The 21247-nt window shown below is 45.5% G+C and overlaps 2 protein-coding genes across 10 annotated transcripts in view; one reads left to right on the forward strand and one right to left on the reverse strand.

Annotated features, from left to right (window-relative positions):
- Positions 1-6421, forward strand: part of Simc1 (SUMO interacting motifs containing 1) — a 36118-nt gene extending 29697 nt beyond the window's left edge. The window contains exons 8-10 of the mRNA XM_005355202.2: positions 1605-1761; positions 1910-1994; positions 5962-6421. Coding sequence (XP_005355259.1) covers positions 1605-1761; positions 1910-1994; positions 5962-6212 — 493 coding nt within the window. The 3' untranslated portion in view covers positions 6213-6421. The remainder of the gene's footprint in view (positions 1-1604; positions 1762-1909; positions 1995-5961) is intronic.
- Positions 6422-6797: 376 nt separating this feature from the next.
- Positions 6798-21247, reverse strand: Kiaa1191 (KIAA1191 ortholog). Of its 9 annotated transcripts, none has more exons than XM_026782890.1 (9): positions 21098-21204; positions 20429-20535; positions 20120-20206; positions 16725-16903; positions 13561-13687; positions 11054-11178; positions 8666-8772; positions 8222-8358; positions 6798-8139 (listed from the first exon to the last, which is right to left on the reverse strand). In XM_026782890.1, the coding sequence occupies exons 3-9, from the start codon at positions 20145-20147 to the stop codon at positions 7934-7936; spliced, it is 909 nt and encodes a 302-aa protein (XP_026638691.1). In that variant the 5' UTR covers positions 20148-20206; positions 20429-20535; positions 21098-21204; the 3' UTR covers positions 6798-7933. The 9 variants fall into 9 exon arrangements, with proteins under 9 accessions (XP_026638691.1, XP_026638689.1, XP_005355255.1 ...); XM_026782888.1 differs by having other exon boundaries at positions 6798-8142; XM_005355198.2 differs by having other exon boundaries at positions 8222-8361; positions 21098-21197.

The raw sequence follows: 21247 nt of genomic DNA on the forward strand, positions 1-21247 counted from the left end.
TTTTTCGAGACAGGGTTTCTCTGTGGCTTTGGAGCCTGTCCTGGAACTAGCTCTGTAGACCAGGCTGGTCTCGAACTCACAGGGATCCGCCTGCCTCTGCCTCCCGAGTGCTGGGATTAAAGGCATGCGCCACCATCGCCCAGCTGCAGTTATTTTTATAACTATGCAGATTTACATAGATGGTATTCATGAGTCCTGACAAATGCCTGACCTGTCATTTTCCAGTGGCTTGTTGGTAGCACATAACAGTCAGTAATTGTCTTCGCCTATGATGTTCAACGTCATCGTTTTTAGAAAGTAAAATGAGATACCATTTCTTACATATCCAAATAGGGAAAAAAATAATAGGATCAATAATATTCTCTATTAAAGAGGTTTTGAAAAGCCAGGCGGTGGTGGCACACACCTTTAATCCCAGCATTTTAGAGGCAGAGGCAGGCAGATCTCTTTGAGTTCGAGGCCTGCCTGGTCTACAAAGAGATTTCCAGAACAGCTAGGACTGTTACACAGAGAAACCCCATCTCAAAAAAGAAGGTTTCAAGAAAACAGGTGTTAATTAATTCCTGATGAGAATGCAAAAATGATGCAAACCTTAGAAATGTAGGAGTATTTGGCAGTGTCTGACAGAACCATATTTGCATGCCAGAGTTTACCTTTTTTGCTTGTTTGTTTGTTTGGTTTGGTTTGGTTTTGGTTTCTCTGTGTATTCCTAGAGATCAGGCTCTCCTCGAACTTAGAGATCTCCTGGCCTTTGCCTCCTGAGTGCTGGGATAATAATGAAACATGTGCATGAGGATATTCACTACAATGATGTTTACAATTGTAAAATATTGGAAACAACCAAACATCCATACAAGGGATATGAATAAATACTTATTATGATACCTGAACATGATGGAACATTATGTAGCTAAATACATAAGGAAACTTCTAGTAAATGAGAGTTGGGCCTGGTTGTTTGAAGCCTGTGATCTCAGCACTCAAGCCTGAGGCAAGAGAATCTACCTACCTACATTGTTGTTGATTTTTAGGGAGTGGGATGAGGGCTTAAGACAGGGTTTCTGTGTGTAACAGCCCTGGCTGTCCTGTAACTAGCTTTGTAGACCAGGCTGGCCTCGAACTCACAGAAATCCTCCTGCCTCTGACTCAAGTGCTAGGTTTAAAGGTGTGCACAACCATGCCAGGCTTGCTACATTGTTTTATTTATCTTGATTTTGTTTTATTTCACCATTTTTTAAAACAGTTCCTAATTACTAAGTACTTTATGTCTTTTAAAGATATTCTGTTTCCCTTGAATATATCATCTCTGATGAAAAACTCAGAAACTTAAAGTCTGAGGTCCGTCTCAGTGGCAGACAGCATTCTGAAGCACAGGCCTCAAGCTCATAATCCTCCTGCCTCCTCCCTGGATGTGCACCAGGATACCTGCCTCTGTCTTTTTCAGATGTCAGGCTGTACCCTCGTCCTGTAAGTTATTACTTCATCAACAAATCCATTTCTGTCTGCAGCCTGTGTTTGTAGACCTCCATTACATGTCGGAGCATCCAGGGCAAACTGTAGAGTCTCTGAGTGTACTTGTGCCTAACGCCCTCTTCTCCATACAGGGAGATGTTCTTCACTACTATGGAAAGCCACCTTCTGCGCTGCAAGGTGTTAGAGATCATCTTTCTCCACAGCTGTGAGACGCCCACCCGCCTCCCCTTGTCTCTGGCCCAGGCCCTCTACTTTCTGAACAACTCCACATCGCTGCTCAAGTGTCAGGTACTTGCCTTTCTGCTTCAGCTCCTCGCCCAGAGCATCTTTCCTTCCTGCTGTTTGGCCATCATGGAAGAGCTTTGGAAACTGCGCTGTAACTGGGACCTCTAACTGGGCAAGCATTCATTACCTGCTGCTTTTACTATCTCTGCAGTCAGATAAAACCCAGTGGCAGACATGGGATGAGCTGGTTGAACATCTGCAGTTCCTGTTGTCCAGTTATCAGCATGTGCTGAGAGGTAAGGGACACTTGCTCACAAGCAGGCCCTGTGAGAAGTCTCACAGTGGACATTATCAAAAAGGACAGCTTGTCAGATAATTCTCACTTGTTCACCTAAGTAATGCATTGTTCTAGGCCGGTGTGGTGACGCTGGCCTCTAATTCCAGCACCCAGGAAGCTGAGGCAGAAGGATGAAGAATTGAAGGCTACATAGTAAAAATGTGTCTCAAAAATAATAAAGAGCTAGTTCTGGGACAGGCACCAAAGCTACAGAGAAACCCTGTCTCGAAAAACAAAAAAAAATTATATAAGCTGGAAAGATGGCTTAATGATTACGAGCACTTGTTGCTCCTATAGAGGGCCCAGGTTTGATTCCCAGAACCCACGTGGTAACCCAATGCCCTCTTCTGTCCTCTAGGAACAGTACATATGTGGTCAACAGACAGAGATGCAAACAAAACACCCACACATAAAATAAAAATAAGCAATTTTTAAAACGTTTTAAAAACAGAAGCAAGAAGTCGGGTGGTGGTGACACACTCCTTTAATTCAGCACGCAGGAGGCAAAAGCGGATGGATCTCTGTGAACTAGAGGCCAGCCTGGTCTACAGAGTGAGTTCTAAGACAGCCAGGGCTATACAGTGAGACCCTGTCTCAAAAAAACAGGCGATGGCGGCACACACCTTTATGTGAGTTCAAGGCCAGCCTGGTCTACAAGAGCTAGTTCCAGGACAAACTCCAAAGCTACAGAGAAACCCTGTCTCAAAATAATAATAATAATAACAAAATAAAAATTTAAAGCACTATTCCTTGTTTATAACTATAGAGAGCACAGCTGGATCACTGTGGTGATTAGGAAACGTCCTTACTTTTTTACAGCTGGTGGTAATACAGTGGTCCTCCCAGTGAGGAAGTTGTGTAGGTAAGCAAAAGCCATCATATCATGAGAACCCTGGCTTCTCAGAGCACATTTGTTGAGTCAGTTGTTCACAGACTAGCAACATTGCAAACAGCTGTCAGTAAAGCACAAATACAGAGCATGTCTGTAACAAGATGTGAGTGGCCTTAAAATGGATCGGGTTGTAGCTCAGGGTTAGAGCATTTGCTTTGAATGTGTGAGTCCCTGGGTTCGATCCCCAGTACTGCAGAGAGGGAATCTTAAAGTCTATGAAACAGTGCCGTTCAGAGTTGCTGGAAAGTTAGACTGGGTAACATGCAGACTGCACATGTTAGCAAGGATCATAGTCGAATAACTTCATCAAGTGAGAATGATTTTATTAGGCAGGGATTAATTAATGAGAACCCTGGTAAAGCTGAAGAACTGGCAAGTTAATAAATAATTAGGAAGTTTGGGACTATGGCTCAGTTGGTTGAGTGCTTTCCAAGCATTCTTGGAATCCTGGGTTCAGTCCTAGCACGGACTAGCATTCAGATGGAAGCAGAACCAGAAATTCAAGGTCACCCTTGGCTGCTTATCAAGTTAAGGCCAGCCTGTGATATAGGAGACCTTGTCACTAAAATTGTTTAAATCAAAGTACTAAGTACATAGTTTTTTTTTCTTTCGGACTTTGTTGGGGGGGGGGGTGTTTTATTTTGTTTCGTTTTGAGACAGGGTTTCTCTGTGTAGCTTTGGAGCCTGTCCTAGAACTCGCTCTGTACATCAGGCTGGCCCCAAGCTCACAAAGATCCACCTGCCTCTGCCTCCCTAAAAGTGCTGGAATTAAAGTTATGCACCACCATTACCCGGCTTTGTTTTTGTATTTCAACATGGTCTGGAACTAAATTCAGCTTGAACTGAATTTAGTTTTCCTGCCTCAGGCTTCTAGGCGCTAGATTTACAGGAATACACCACCACACCTGACAGAAAACAGTAACATCACAGGAGAAATGGGGCATTTCCCCTGGACACATTGGATGGAGAACACAGCCTCATGCTGTTCTTCCCACAGCCTGTGACCTTGTTCTGATCTCAAGGAAGGACCCCACAAACCCAGACTGATGGCTGCCCTGATCAAGGTTTCTATTGCTGGGATAGAACTCTATGACCAATAGCAGCTTGGAGAGGCAAGGGCTCATTTCATTTACACCTCCTATCACAGCCCAGCATCCAGGGGAACTGGGAAGCAGGAACTGGAGCAGAGGCCATGGAGGAGTGCTGCTGCTGCTGCTGCTTACTGACATGCTTCCCCTACCTCAGCTTCCTGCCCGTGTTTCTCTTTGTAACAGCCCTGGCTGTCCTGAACTTGCTCTGTAGACCAGGCCGGCCTCGGATTTACAGATCCACCTGCCTCTGCCTCCTGAGTGCTGGATTAAAGGTGCGCGCCACCATACCCAGCTTGAGCTTGCTTTCTTACAACACCCAGGACCACCTCCAGGGATGGTATCACTCACACTGATCACTCAAGAAAATGCCCTACAGACCAATCTTACAGAAACATTTTCTCAATTCAGAGTCCCTCCTCCCCAATGATTCAAGTGTCAAATTGACTTGCTGGAACAGAGACCATTTTTAACGAATGACCTTTCCCTATCAAAAGTACTGTTCCCAACTAAAGAGCAGCTAAAGCATATGAATGTTAAATATAACGTTTGATCCCCTGCAAGATTCTGAATTAGAAAGAGGTGGTATTGGAGGGCTGAGGATCAGCAATAAAGCGCTGGCCTAGCACATGCAAGGCCACGGTTCAGTCCCAGGACTGGGCAATATGAAGAGTGTATGTGTTGATAGCTTATTTTTGTTGATTAAACCAGGTTACAATAGTAAATGTTCTCGATCTCAGGAAATACATGCTGCATTATTGATCATCCTGTCATTAGATTATTCTCAGAGTAATGAGGAAATTTTACTTGCCCATGCCCATGTTGAGGTTGACTTTAACTTGGTGATTGTTATGTAGAAAGCAAAGAGAACTCATAAACCTGCTCAGCCTGGAACCAAAAGTACTGTGCAGGACATTTTAAAATACTAGCACTAAATTAAAGTCTCTGTCTCTAGCCCAGGCTGGTCCTTAACTCATGGCTATCCTCCTGCCGTGGCCTCCTAAGACCTGGATTATAGGGTGAGCTACACATGGGTGTCTAGGTTCACTTCTCTACAATGCTGGTGATATGTAACTTAGGATGGATTATTCTTGTATGAGAAAAAGTAGCAAATCTTGCATCACCATTGCCTTATTTCAGCCTGCTTGTCTGCCTGGTTGGGGGCAGACAAGGGTCTTTTCTTTCTGTTGCATACTCTTGTAACTACAGCAGTCTGGGGTTGTGGTGCTAGAGAGTAAACTGAAGAATCCTGCATGCTAGATAAGCACTTTCCACTTTAACCCAGTCCTTACAACTAGATGTGTCAAAGGGTGCACTGTCAGGCCACAGTACACAGTTGTATGGTGTGTGCATGTTTTAGCACCCTCAGTGAAAGGCACACCCAATACATACACTAAGTAGTAAAAAAAATTAATCCACATGAATTTCTCCCTAAGTGGTTATTATAGTTTTTAGTAGAGTTGTTTAAATCAAAGAAACTAAAATACTTTTGATTTTGATTGTATAAAGTTTCTTGGCAAGATTGCTCGACAGGTTAAGACCATTTCCTGCTCTTCCAGAGAACTGCAGTTCAGTTCCCAGCACCCCGTCAGGCAGCTCATAGCTGTCTTGAAACACCAGTTCAATCTGATGTTCTCCTCTGGCCTCTTTGGGCACCTGCACACACATGGCATACACATACAAATACACCTTTTAGAAGCTCTTTTTTCTTTTTTCCTTTTTTGAGACAGGGTCTATTTAGTCATGACTGCCTTGCCCAGCAACATTTTTTTTTACATCAGTGTTGAGGCAAGAACACAAACCTTTAAGAACTGGGGTTCCCACGGTAACTCACATGACCTTTTGTCTCCTAGTAGCCAAGCACCAGGCCTTACTTACCAAGTTAGACTTTAACTTTTGAATCCCAAGGAACAAAAAGCAGATGTTTGACTCCTTCCCTCTTACAGAGCACCTACGGAGTTCAGTGATTGATCGGAAAGACTTGATCATCAAAAGAATCAAGCCCAAGCCCCAGCAAGGAGATGACATCACTGTGGTGGATGTGGAGAAGCAGATCGAGGCCTTCCGCAGCCGCCTAATACACATGCTGGGAGAACCTCTAGTCCCCCAGCTCCAAGACAAAGTGCACTTGCTGAAGCTGCTGCTCTTCTATGCTGCGGACTTGAACCCCGACACAGAGCCTGCCCCACAGCACTGAGGCAGCCAGACTTCTAAGCACTGAGTACCAAGAATACCTCCTGATTGTGGCCAGCTACTTAGAAGCTCTTAAGTATGAACAGTAGTTAGGAATATCATAGGACCAAACCTATCAGTAGGCTGTAATAACTTTATAACTCCTCAGTATCTTTTTTTATAATCCTTATCCTAGCCTATTCAAATATGGCTTAAATATACAAGGTGTATATATTTTTTATTAAATTATTTATGTTTTTGAAATAGGCAATACAATATGCACTATATGTCCAACATTTCCATTCAAGATGTGAAGACCCCCTTCTGCTGAACAATCTTCATCAGTGTTACATCAGTCAAGGTACTAACAGCCTGTTTCTGGAAAGAGTGTTTCCTGAATACAGCACATTCTAATTAGACTTTTCATATTGCCTATGAATATTGCTCTGTGGCCAGTTAATTAAAGCTAATATAACAAAGCAGGCAAAGAAACAAAATTAGAGCCTGTTAATGAAACATCTGATGTCAAAAGTTATATCAAAAGGCACCAAGTTTACAAAGCTCCGGCTCCACTACTGGGCAGGCAGAATGGACATGAGAGACCTGGGTTTGAGAAAGTAGTAAAGATTTTTATTGTCAATACAAGATAACACAAATAAATTAATTTTTACAACAATCTGAGACTCCAGAGCTTCCCTGTGAGAAGGTTATTATGTAAACAGACTACTATCTAAAATGATCTAGCAAGCAGCTGTGACAGTGTCCAAGACCAGCAGACCTGTGGACAATGAGAAGAGAGAAAAGCAATTTTCTTGCTTCCTCTCCTCAGTAAGATGCGTTACCGAACAGATGAGGCTAACTTGGTGGAAAATGGTCTCAAAGTTACCAGAATAAGGTGACACCAAATTCAGGTCAACCTGAAGACTATAATCCAATTGTACTTATCATCTCTAACAAAAGTTTTAGCTGGGTGTGGTGGTGAATGCCTTTAATCCCAGCACAGGGAGGCAGGGGCAGTAGATCTTCTCTTTGAGTCTAATGAGTGAGTTCCAGCCTAGCCAAGCCTACATAGCGAGACCCTGTCTCATAAAACAAAACACACATAACTAAGAAAAGCTTAAGATCCAGGAACTAGGGTGAAACTAACTTGGTAGAGCAAGACCCTAGGTTCAATCCCCAATGGGGTGGAGGGGGAAATCATCAGTATGAAACCAGTAGACTCAGTTCAATTAATTTCCTGTTAAAGTGCAAAAGAGGCCATGTGAGACTAGTGTTTGTTCTGTGACACAGCAAGTAAGCAGGCCTTCAACTACAGGGGCCGAGGAGGACAAAGTGTACACCGGACTAATCAAGACAAAGAACTTGTGGCCCTGCCAAGTGTGGTCTCTCAGACAAGTCCAGGCCCGCTCACAAGGCTAAAAAGCATGTCAGGAAGCCATGGCTGTCCAGATGAGTTGGTGGGCACCTCTATCATGATTTGTAACTGCCCATGTTGATCAAGGAAAAGGAATCCAGCACACCAGCACTTATTTATCTAGGAGAGCAAGGGTCAAAGTCCTTCCCTAGGATAAATGATTAAAAAAGGTGAGGTCACTCAGCACCACTGACATATTCTACCAACCTGAAAGCAGTGCAAAATGGTTGCACACAAGGACAATCTGCACAATGTCACTCAGGCCTCCAGTTAACTATGTAACTCCTATGTCAGAGCCCAGGGAAAACCACAGACCCTGGACAGAAAGCATTCTAGAAGCCAGTGGGTGTGAGCACATTCAGGTCACGGGGTTTGAGATTATGGATCCGAGGTGGTTGTTTCTTCCCTTCTACCACTGGGATATCCATCTTAGGCGGCTTGAAGGTTGCTGGATCTTCACCTACTCGTGTGGCTTGGGCACGCATTAGCTCCATAGGAGAGGGTTTCGGGGCACCTTTGTAAGCCTGGATGGCAAAACCTGCTAAGGAAAAGCAAATGATTATAGCCCCTAGCCCATACACCAGCCAGGGCCTCGCTGCTCTTTCTGAAGCAGCTCTTACCAGAGTCAGACCTCTGCAGGGGCCGTGGTCCAAAGAGGCTCCACTTGTCTACTGAGTTCTTGTCATTTCCATTCCCAGGATCCATGGTTTGAGGATTCGGGCCAGGTAAAGCTGTGGAAGAGCCAGAGGGGAACCAGCTTCTGGAACAGAGAAGTAAATATGTATTTCTGGTTTTTTTTTTTTTTTTTTTTGGTTTTTCGAGACAAGGTTTCTCTGTGGTTTTGGAGCCTGTCCTGGAACTAGCTCTGTAGACCAGGCTGGTCTCGAACTCACAGAGATCCGCCTGCCTCTGCCTCCCAAGTGCTGGGATTAATGGCGTGCGCCACCACCGCCCGGCTTAAATATGTATTTCTGAATGTCCTTTTCCTATATCATGAGAAGTGTCTTCCACAGGCTGGAGGCCAGTACCACCTCAGCACTGGCTTCCCTAAAGGAAGGACTCACCTGGATTTCTGCTTAGGGGAAGAGTGAGGGGTGCTGCTCGGGGTGGACTGGGTCGATGCAGGCTGCTTCTCGTCCTTTGTTGTCTCTCCACTCTGTAGCTTTAGTTTCTGTTCAGACGGTGAGAAGAGACTTTCAGAGGAGAGCAGACAGAGCTGCACAGTCAGTGTATGCACTCCGATGCACATCCTAACTTCAGGCAGGAGAGATTCTGTCTTTCCCACACCGTATGGACTTCATGTTTCGATGGAACTGTGCTCCACAGCACCTTACACTCATGCTACAAGCTGTGCACTACCACTTATGTGTCCAAAAAAGCCAATTCATTTAAGGGAAGAGATGCCCTTAGGTCTGGCCTTCAATTCTGCTCCTGTACTTCAGTAAAACCCCCGCACTGCTCAGACCTTCAAAGCTAAGATTCGGACCTGCTGTCTGTCCTCTGTAGTGAAATGCTAAGAAACCTACCTCATTCTCCTTCCTCTCCCGTAACCACCTCCACACCATTGTTAAAATAGTGCCAGTACACTAGCTGGGAGAGTCAGAGGTCTATGTCTAAGTTGAAGCTCCATAGTAGTATGTCTGTCCTCCATAAGGGCTATGCCTCTGCTGGACCTAAGCTCACTTTCTCAACACATCAATCTGTGTAAGTTGGCAAGATGAATGGTAAAAACTGAACACTCCCCAAGAAGCTCAGATGGACACCAGTTCAAGACTGATTTCTCACAGCAGTGGCTTTTAAACTTAGCCTGTAGATTCATCGGAATGTTCATTCCACAATGCAGCCCATCCAGTCACCACATAGCTCCCCCGTCCCCCCATACACACTGTGTGCCATCTCCTGATGTTTTTTTTTAATATTTATTTATTTATTATGTATATAATATCCTGTGTACATATATGCCTGCAGGCCAGAAGAGGGCACCAAACCTCATTACAGATGGTTGTGAGCCACCATGTGGTTGCTGGGAATTGAACTCAGGACCTTTGGAAGAACAGACAATGCTCTTAACCGCTGAGCCATCTCTCCAGCCCCTCTCCTGATGTTTTTTATGTTCTTCCTATGCCCACAGGAACTTGCCATGGCTACTTCGGTTTTGTTTTGTGCTTTATTTTCTTCCAGACAGGTTTCTCTGACCTGAGTTCTGGGATTAAAGGCGTATGCCACCACCACCCAGCTTTTTCTTTAAAATAAATAAATAAAAGCATATATATAGTTTTTTTTGTTTCTTTGGGTTTTTTGTTTTGTTTTGGTTTTGGTTTTTTGTATAGGGTTTCTCTGTATAACAGCCCAATAGCCCAAGCTGATCTGGAACTCCCTTTGTAGATCGGGTTGGCCTCAAACTCAAAGATCTGCTTACCTGCCTCTCTCTCCTGAATGCTGGGATTAAAGGCATGCGCGACTACTGCCCTGCTTTCTTTCTTTCCTTACTTATTTTTTATGTGCATGAGTGCCTGCATGTGTATATGAACTGTGGGAGAGAAGGTGTGCACACGGGGTAGGAGTGCATATGGAGATCAACTTGTGTCACTATTCAAAAGCCACCTACCTTGTTGGTTTGGGTTATTTTGAGACAGGGTCCCACTATGTAAGCTCTGGCTGTCTTGGAACTCGCTATGTAAACCAGGCTTGAATTCACAGATGCCTGCCTACATCTGCCTCCAAGTGCTGGGAGTAAAACCATGCACACTGTCTGGCACCACTGTGTTCTTTGAGATATCTTTCACTGCAATCTGGAGCTGAGTAGAGTAGGCTGGCCAGCAAACTCCAGGAATACACCTATCTTTATCTCCCTAGCACTGAGGCAGCCAGCATGGATCATCCATCATATCCAGCTTTATACATGGTTTCTAGGGATTGATCCTCATGCTTCATAGCAAGCACCTTACTGACTGATTTCTCTCTCCAGTATCTTCTTTATTTACAAAACAGAATGTAGTATCTACCTCCAAGGATCAATGTCAAGATGATGTGAATGCGTAAGTCACAGAACACCATTCAGTACGAAGAGACCTCTCTAAAGATCCATGTGAACACTTTACAAAGTATCTGCAGAGCTGGGCGGTGGTGGCGCACGCCTTTAATCCCAGCACTTGGGAGGCAGAGGCAGGTGGATCTCTGTGAGTTCGAGACCAGCCTGGTCTACAGAGCTAGTTCCAGGACAGGCTCCAAAACCACAGAGAAACCCTGTCTCAAAAAACCAAAAAAAAAAAAAAAAAAAACAACAAAGTATCTGCAGGAGTGCAGGCCTTCAGCAAGGAGTGCACCTTAGCAGGGCAGTCCTGGTCCCTTTGCCCATTATCTTGTCACTCTTAGTTGCCTAACAGCTGAGCTGTAAACTTCTAAACCATACATAGCCATATTTCAAGCCATGAACAACACTGGTTGCTTACATGGAGTGCTTCTGCCACTCGGAGGTACTTGGTCTCCTCAGTGGTGAGGCCCTTGTGGGGTGTGTAGCCAGCATCTCTCAGTCCTGCCTGCTGCTCAAAACGCTGGATGCTCTCCTGGGTCTGTTCTGAAAAGAGAGAAGAGTCACGCTCAGCTCCTAACCAGGACAACAGTACTCTCTGCTGTTCTTCCCAGAAGAGGCCACACTGCCTCGTGAGAGTAAGGGTGCCCCCAGACAGGCCCTGGCACGGCAATTCTGACCCTCAGGTGCAGCCTTTCCTCACAGCATACTAAAAAGCAAGCTGCCCGACAGGGATGCTGAATGCCTCACCTCCTCTCACTTAGACTCCATAACACCCTCACATTCAGCAACAGGCCAGGAGGCCCCGGCATCCAGACACAGTAAGAATTCCCAAATCACTAAGCTCCTAAGAGACTTAGCACTTGCACAGAAAATTTGTCAAAGAGAAGCAGGTCACATTCCTGCCAGCTGTCCCCAAGGTACCAGTCAGATTCATAACACAGCCACCTGCCTTAAACTAGCCAAGGTCTACAGACCCCACATTTCTTACACATGATCTGCCTGTTGCTGTTCCTGCCCTAGCTAACAATGTTCTTTTAGCTTGGTTTATTATTTGTTATTTCACAAGTCACTCACTATGGAATGAACAAGAAGAGATGTTTTTTTCTTTTTCTTTTCTTTTTGTTTGTGTGTGTTTAAGACAGATTTTTTTCTTAAGGTACAAAGTTTTCACACTAGGGGCTGGAGAGATGGCTCAGGGGTTAAGAGCATTGCCTGCTCTTCCAAAGGTCGTGAGTTCAATTCCTGGCAACCACATGGTGGCTTACAACCATCTGTAATGAGTTCTGGTGCCCTCTTCTGGCCTGCATGCAGACATACACACAGAAAGAATGTTGTATCCATAATGAATAAGTAAATAAATATTAAAAAAATAAAAAATAAATAAATGTTTTCACACTAAACACGAGCATGGCAGCTGTGAACAGTCCCCACACCAACAGACTTTGGGATCTACACACTCCACTTCCTTTTTATGTAACAGGTGTGCTGCCTGCAAGTATATTTGTGTACCATGAGCATGTCTGGTAGCCTCAGAAGCCACAACAGCTGTGCCCTCCTAACGCCAGAATGGTCAAGCTACAGAACACAAGTAGTAGCTGCTATTCCGGTGGTGCAATCACAGAGAAACAAAGGGGGTCTGGACTCTGACTTTCTGAGTCAACTTTCCAGAAGTGACCAAGACACACTGATCCCCTCCTGGAGAGGAAAATACAGGCCAACCAAGGAGAAGTTCTGTGCACCTCTGCCCTGGCACAGGTATTACTGCTGACATGCAGAGCCGTGCACTGAATAATTAACTCCCCACACCAACTAGGACAGCCCTTGAGAAGGAAGAAGCTTAGGCAATTGTGACAGAAGTTTAAGAAAAGGTTAAAAAGCATTTACTCCTCTTCCAGACGACCCGAGCTCAGATCTCAGCACCCATACTGGGTGGCTCACAACTGTAACCCTAGCTCTAGAGGATCTGATGTCGCCTTCTGGCCTCTCACACCCCCACTCTCACACACACATACTATATACATAAATTTAAAAAATGTAAAAAAAAAAAGCTTAAAAAGATAAAAAGCTCTCATTAAGCCTCATTAGGACCATCAATAACATTCTAAAAATTAAAGAAACTGAGGCGCCAAACCTGGTCTCCCTCCTGGTGGACCATCATGTTCAAGGCCTTGATCAGCATTATCAAAATTTGTTTGTGAAAATATAAATTATTTTTAAATGCATATGTAAATTTATTTATTTATTTATTTTTGGTTTTTCAAGACAGGGTTTTTCTGTGGCTTTGGTTCCTGTCCTGGAACTAGCTCTGTAGACCAGGCTGGTCTCGAACTCACAGAGATTCGCCTGCCTCTGCCTCCCAAGTGCTGGGATTAAAGGCGTGCGCCACCACGGCACGGCTGTAAATTTTTTAAAAAGTAGCTGAGTACAGTAGTATATGAGCAATACTAGCCATAAGAACTCTGAGGCACGAGCACTGCTTTGAGTTTAAAGCCAGTGAGAGCACACAGCAAGATTCTGTCTCAAAACCAAAAAAACGTGTATAGCAGTGCAAGGCCAGAGGGCTGTCCTCCAGTGTGCCACCTTCTCTAGCAACACACCCAGGCAGTAACAGCAGTGGATCCAAAGCTCCTGCTAATGAACTATTCAACCTTAACATCGACCTGCCAGCTAGATTCCCTATTTCAGAAAGTGGGGTGTCATATCTAGTAAAGTAACCATACTGGTCAGTCCAGGAAAATGAGGCTGTATCAAGCAACAGCAGGATGAAGCCAATGAGATGCTTAACAGGCAGAAATCTTCCTCCTCGATGAGGTTCAGCAGCCAGGCGAATGTGGGGCCCCACGAAAGCAGGTCTGAGAACCAGCTGCAGCTGAGGCGCAAGCACTCCCTCCCTCAGTTCCTCTGCTGAGACCCAAGGGCGCTTACTTGTGATCAGGGAATTCATGATGATATGGGTAGCTTTGGCCTTCACCACAGGGGCCTTGTCTGAACTGTCAGTGGCTGTTGATGGAGTCACAGCAAGGGAAGAGACACTGGCCGCTCCTTCCTCTGTCTGTTCAAGAAAGGTAAGGAGGCACATGAGCAGGAGTCACACCTAAACTACTTCTTTTCTTTGTCTGTCTTTCCTTTTTTTTTTTTGGTTTTTCAAGACAGGGTTTTTCAGTTTAGCCCTGACTCACTCTGAAGACCGGCTGGCCTCGAGCTCACAGAGATCTGCCTGCCTCTGCCACCCAAGTGCTGGGATTAAAGGCGTATGCCACCACCGCCTAGCCTAAACTTACTTCTTAAGAGAAGAGTTACAAGAACATGTAACCTGTAAGAGAAGAAAGATTTGAAGCCTCTACTAGTCCAGTGACAACAGGAAAAGACCTTAGGGGAAGAGCCTGGAATCACACAGGAGAGGCAGAATTTGGAGCCCTGAGACCTAACTTTCCAGACTGTCTGCCCATAAGACTACAGATGTAACATTGGTCTTGTGGTACACACATGTAATCCCAGGGCTAGAGGGGCTGAGGCAGGAGGACTGGTGTGGGTTCAACTCTAGTCTGGGCTACACAGTGAGGTCAAGGCAAGGATGGAATACCTACCAAAACAGAGGGAAAATTAATGCGGGACGGAGGAAAGAAAGAACAAACAGGGAAAACAGAAACAAAATAGAAGAGACACTTCTTACAAAGCACTGACCATATGCCAACCACTGAGCCTTATTCAGCCTGAGCAGAATATTCCCTCAGGCTTGACCACGCATCAGTCACCTGAGTACTGGCTAAATACATTTCAGGCTACTTGGCAGGTCTAGGCTGTCAGGTGAGACACAAGGGCTCCATCTCGAGGACCACATAAACAAAGTATGGTGACACCCATCTGTAGTCCCAGCACTCTGAAGGTTAAAGACTGCCGTGAGTTCAAAGCCAACCTGAACTACAGAGTGAGACCCTGTATCAAAAGAAAAAGGAATTTGTCTCTAGCCCAGCATGTCTGACGCCCTGGGTTCTAAAATAATAAGATTTTTAAGTAAAAATTAGGTTTCTAACAAACTCCCAAGTGCGATGATTAGTGTGAACAGTGTTAACTTGACAGAGCCTAACACCACCAAGAGAGAGGCCTTTAAGCACACCTAGGAAGAATCATCTAGATGAGCATTAGCCTTTGTGAGTGAGTGTCTGTGAGAGGTTATCTTGATTCTCTTAATTGATGTGGGAAGACCAATCTTTATTAGAGATGGCACCATTCCCTGGGCAGGGGGGTTCCTGGGCTGGATAAGCTGGGGAAACGAATAGAGCATCAGCATACATTCCCTCTCTATCCCCTGACTCTGAATGAGATGTAGCTCACTCCTTCAAGCTCCTCCACCTTCCCTTGCCCACAGGATGAACCGTACTTGAACTGGGAGCTTTATGAGCCCTTCTCCCTGAAGCTGCCTCTGCCAGAACATTTTATTAGAGCAACAGGAAAGGAGGCTGGGCCAGCAAGTACTGCCAGACCACTGCACAAAGGCTCACACAATAGTCTCCCCTGCACACCCCCAGGCTGAGGGATGACCCTCAGCAAGCACTCTACCACCGAGTACATCCCTGCCTATTTTTTAACATCTATTTTGAGACAAGACCTCATTAAGTTGCCTGGACTTGCCTGAATTTACTGTGTAACCCAAGCAGGCAATCCTCCTGCACCAGCCTTGGAAACAGCTACAGTTTGTTTTTGTGTAGATTTTTATTGGAGTTGTTACCTGAGGTCTTTGCTTTGGGTGGAGACCATTGTATGAAGCCCATGCTGGCCTCAGACTCAAGACCGTCTGTACACAGGTTGCCACCGTTCTTACAACTGTCTTTATTTTCATTTGGGGTTTTTGTTTTTCAAGACAGGGTTTCTCAGTGTAGCCCTGGCTATCTTGGAACTCTCTCTGTAGACCAGACTGGCCTCAAACTCACAGAGATTCACCTGACTCAGTGTGCTGGGATTAAAGGTGTGTGCCAGCACCACCCGGCTGGCTTCCCAGTCTTTAGAACATTTTCTCTTCAACAGCCACCTGGATCAGATTCCCACAGACAACTGATACTACAGAGCTCTCCACAGAGCAGTGGGGAATGCTTCTTAGAAAGAAGTCCCTGTTCTGCAAGTGTAACAAGGGAAACAGAAAAGGAAAAGCAACAGTACAGCAGGCGTTCAAGAGACTGTGCTTACGGCAATCACAAAACCAGGTTTTAGAGCCGGGCAGTGGTGGCGCACGCCTTTAATCCCAGCACTCAGGAGGCAGAGGCAGGCGGATCTCTGTGAGTTCGAGGGCAGCCTGGTCTACAAGAGCTAGTTCCAGGACAGGTCCCAAGGCTACAGAGAAACCCTGTCTCGAAAAACCAAAAACAAACAAACAAAAGAACAACTTTTAAAGGATTTTTTTGGACTCTGCCAAACCTTCAGCTTAATGCAGCAATAGAATACAGGCTGAGCATCACTATCCAAAACCCTAAACACCCAGAGTGCCCCAAAGTCTGAAACCTTTAGAATGCTGCGATAACACAAGAGGAAGTAAAATATCCCACAGTGTAAAACTTCGTTTTGTACATAAAAAATGACTACCTAAGAGTAATCAGGTTATGAGTGGAAAAAGTGTATACAACATAAATTAAGCATATTTAGACTCGGGTCCTATTCCCCCACTAGCTCATTGTTATGCAAATATTCCAATAATGCTCTGGCTAGATAACAGAGAAGCTCCAAAGAGGTAAGCAGAATTCATCAGAACTCAGGTATTCAAAGGTTCGGGAGTTGGCTTTTTTTTTTTTTTTTTGGTTTTTTGAGACAGGGTTTCTCTGTGGCTTTGGAGCCTATCCTGGAACTAGCTCTGTAGATCAGGCTGGTCTCGAACTCACAGAGATGGGCCTGCCTCTGCCTCCCGAGTGCTGGGATTAAAGGCGTGCGCCACCATCACCCGGCTCAAGTTTTGAATTTTTAAAAAAAGCGAGAAGTGTAAAAGATCCACAAAGGGAACAACTACTGCCCGACCCTATGGGGACAGAGACTCACTGAAGGCTTCTGGAGCAGGAGAACAAAGGGGTGAGAGTTCAGAAGTCGTCAGCAGGGTAAGGTACCTTGTCAAGATGCTGATACTTGCGCTCTGGAATCACTGGCTTCCAGGGGATACTGCCCATGTCCGATGGAGGAGGAGTCATGGGCGCAGGGTCCTCTAGGGCATCATCATAGCTGAATGCCCGGCGGCACACCCCGATGGGCAGGGACATCTTGCCTAGAGGCCCACTGGACGCAAGAGCTAAGAACAGAGACACCTGTCAATATGGGATATCAACTCAACATACTAGTGGCTTTAAGATAATCTGTAGAGGGCTGGAGAGATGGCTCAGAGGTTAAGAGCATTGCCTGCTCTTCCAAAGGTCCTGAGTTCAATTCCCAGCAACCACATGATGGCTCACAACCATCTGTAATGGGGTCTGGTGCCCTCTTCTGGCCTGCAGGCATACACAGAGACAGAATATTGTATACATAATAAATAAATAAATATTTTTTAAAAAAAAGATAATCTATAGACAAGGAAGCTACGAAATTTATATAGGGACAGCTTGTCTGTGGCAGCTATGAATCCATTCAAGGGAGGGTAATAGCAGTGCTAACTGCCTTCTTTACCCACTGCACTCTGGAGTCTCCACACAGCCACTCAACACTATCCTCTTTTCTTTCCTCCTTTTTCATAGGGTCTTGCTATGGAGTCCTGGCTGGTACTCACTATATAACTTGTTATATATATATATAACAGCTGACCTCAAATTCTGTCAGTCCTCCTGCCTCAGTTCTTCCCAAGCGCTGGGACTACAGGCGTGCACCACTACACCGGGACCTAATCCACTTTTAAAGACTAAAGAACCTTAAACTCAGTTTAAATTTACCTGTGCAAAGTCTCAATTTCAAAGCATGATTTCCAGTCAAAACTCAAATCTATCTCATTTCGAAACTTCTACACTAAACTCGCAGACATACAAGACTAAGAGGGACATAAAGTGGCTGAGGTATCTTGTTTTCTTTTCCCCTCACTCTACCTGTCTCTGTCTCATCTGATGAGGAAACTAAACCCTAGCGTGAACTGATCTGCCTTAGTTCATAGAGAAAATAGCTGGCTGAGGTCTGACCAAGTCTACGACAAACCCCATGCCTTTTGTCTCCCCACAAAGAGAACTACAAGCAGTAGTTCACAGCCTAGCACCACCTCCAGTTTCTAGTATTCTGATGACTGAACATTTCCAAAGAAATGACTGACAGCTGCTCTCAGCAGCACTACCAGCCTGATCCTGCCAGCCCTGTCCACAGGCCTGCTGGGATGTAGAGCTGTGACGTCAGCACCACGCTTCAAAGGCACTCTCAGCTGTGCCACAACAGGGAGCAAGAAGGTTCACTTTGGTTTACTGATCCAGAACCTGCCTTCAAGGTGATCCTTTCCTGTTATACAATCATATTCTTCAAGATAGCAGCCTGCCTGGCAGCAAGTCCCAAACCCCAGAGAGATCACTTAGACAGCAAGGAGACCCACAGCTACCATGTGACTATTTCCAATATTAATAACTACTAACAAACCCAAGACGTTGCCAGGGGCCAGGGAGAGAGGGCAATGAGGTGTAACTCCTAATGGGAGCAAAGTCTTTCTGAGAGAAGGAAAATACTCTGTAAGTAGGTTAATTTGATAGATGCAAACCTTAAGAACACACCAGCCATTACATTACCCACTGTAAGTGGTGAATTTACAAGATGTGCATTGTATCTCAACTAAAATAGACGAATAGAAATTACCAGGCACTAACATCCCTCCTTGTATCCAATCATCACTAAACAAATGCTCTTCCCATGTCCCAGAAACCAGGAAACTAGTACAGAGCACAAGCAATCACACAGCTTAGTGTGCAGTAGACAGTCAAGCCAGGGCTCCCACCTTGTGCCCACCACTCCATGCGTCCATGCTACAAAGCACTAACCCAATGAGTGTGACACCACAGTTCTGCATGGTTACAATGAGTTTATGGCTATGCAGTATGAATGGAAGACACACATAATGGTAGAAGCAAGAGATTTTTGTTTTTGTTTTTCAAGACAGGGTTGGTTTCTTAGTAGCTTTGGAGCCTGGCCTGGAACTAGCTCTATTATAGACCAGAGCTGGCCTCGAACTCACAGAGATTCTCCAGTCTCTGCCTCCCAAGTGCTGGGATTAAAGGCGTGCGCCTAGCTGAGACAAGAGATTCTAAGACACATTGAGACGCTTCCATTAACCTACCTACTGGGGAGCAATTTCAGAACCATGTTCAAGACTGTTCCCAGTGGCTTCATAAAAACCATGACGATAACATTAGCTAACCTAAGAAACATGTGCCTACAAAGAACCAGGCGTGGTACACATGCATTTAATCCTACACTCAGGAGGCAGAGGCAGGAGCATCTCTGGGGTTTCAGGATAGCCAGGTCTACAAAGTGAGACTGTCTCAAAACAAACAAACAAACAACACTTTTTGAGCAGTAAATGCAGATTTAGTAGCCACTTTTAACTCAATTTGCAAAATGTTTTATTTAAGATGGTGTGGTGGTGGCTCACACCTTTAATCCCAGCACTTGGGAGGTGAGGCAGGAGGATCTCTGTGAGCTCAAGGTCAGTCTGGTCTACAAAAGCTAGTTCCAGGACAGGCCACTAAGCTACAGAGAAATCCTGTCTCGAAAAACAAACAAGCAAGTAGAGTTCCAAAACAGCCAGAACTACAAACCACAGAGAAAGACCCAGTCTCCAAAGAACAAATAAAGAAAAAAAACTGTTTAATCTTCACATTAGATGGGCAGGCAACACAGTCTACACTTCTGAGAATGACTCAGTGATTCAGCTTGATTTACAAATCGCCTTCCTTAAACCGGGCGATGGTGGCGCACGCCTTTAATCCCAGCACTCAGGAGGCAGAGGCAGGCGGATCTCTGTGAGTTCGAGACTAGCCTGATCTACAGAGCTAGTTTCAGGACAGGCTCCAAAGCCACAGAGAAACCCTGTCTAGAAGAAACAAAAAACAAATCACCTTCCTTTCTGGTAACAGTCCAAAGAGGAACCAATGATTTCAGTACTGCAGAACACAAACCAAGAGAACACACTAAGTGTTGACACAAACATTTTTACTGAGTTAGATTTAACAGTGATTCTATCTTTTGCCCAGACCTCCGTCCTACACTAACCACCCTCAAAACAGGGTAATTTATTCACACTGACACACCTTACAAACATACTGTTAATTCTTCTCCTTTGGTATAATGTATTATCATACACTTAAGGGCATTGGCTCTAAGTAAAGATCTGAGCGTGGCTGGGAGGATAATGAGATAATATTAAAATGATGACAATCTGACTACTTCCCTAGTAGCAAATGGGAGAACTGTTAACATATGATTTGGAGAAAATAAGTTTAGATCAATAAAGGCAAAACAGACTTAACCAAATAAGAACTCTGTTTACCAGGCACTTCTGGTTGTCTCGAAGCCATTGAAAGACTGGGATCCAGGAGCTTTTTCTATACAGAATTCGGAGCGGAGTCCCTGCCACCTAATAAAAATAACAAAGGGCATTTTCTTAAGCTGAACAGCGGATGATCACTCCAGGGCTGCTCTTCTCAGCGATTTATGGCTTGTTAATAAGGCTGAAACTTACATACACTAGAACCAATGTGTGACAAACACACCCCAAAGGATAAAGTTCAACGGTTCACCCCCTGGCTCATCTTAACAACGGAGAAAGTAAAGACAAGACACAGTGAAGACGCCTTACCACAATGAAATGACGCTGAACTATGCGGACAGACAGATGGTAATGAGGAGCATTGCCCAGCTGCTGCAAATTAGCAAAGCTTCCGAGGAAGACTCCATCCAGAGGCTCTAATAACAATAAACAACCAGGGTTGGTACAGCGCTCCCAAGCCCACCAAACGATGCCCTGTACATTCGTTCATTCCCATCACAAGCCGTATTACATAGCATCTTCCCTCGACAGAAATGGGCTATGCAGCAGCGAAGACCAACACACTCTTACTAACGCCGGCTAACAGTAACCGCCTCTTAACAAAACTATCCTTAAAACCCTTCCGCCGCACTGCACAGCAGGCATTACTGACCCGAATTTTTCTTCAAGTTCACTGGGGCCCACCGCAGCCCCGAGGGCATCGGCAAGCCAGACACACGCCCTTCACCTCTCCCACAGCGACCCCAAGCCCACGTCTTTCCTTCAGTAGGTACAAAACAAAGCCTCCGGGATGTATAAAGCCCGGCCGGATCATTCCACGGTCCCACCCCTCGAGGCCAAGCCCGCGGATGCCCGGAGAGCGGGTGCACGGAGCCTCACTGGAGATCTCAGAGGGGCTCGAGGCCCCCACCCGGCCCCCAGGCCGCGGCGCCCCGGGGCTCAAGCCCCCTCCAGCAGCGCCAGGTCGCGGCCCGTCACCTGCTCGCCCGCCGCCTGCGGCCCGAACTCCGGCACTAAAGAGGTTCCGAGGCTCCAGACGGCCCAAGAGGCTGAGGAGCTGAGCAAAGCCGAGCCATCGTGAGCGCAGGACTCACTCTCCCGACTAAGCACTGCCGCCGGCCGGCAGCC

This window comes from Microtus ochrogaster, chromosome 16 (genome assembly GCF_000317375.1).
Source record: "Microtus ochrogaster isolate Prairie Vole_2 chromosome 16, MicOch1.0, whole genome shotgun sequence".
Lineage (NCBI taxonomy): Eukaryota > Metazoa > Chordata > Mammalia > Rodentia > Cricetidae > Microtus > Microtus ochrogaster.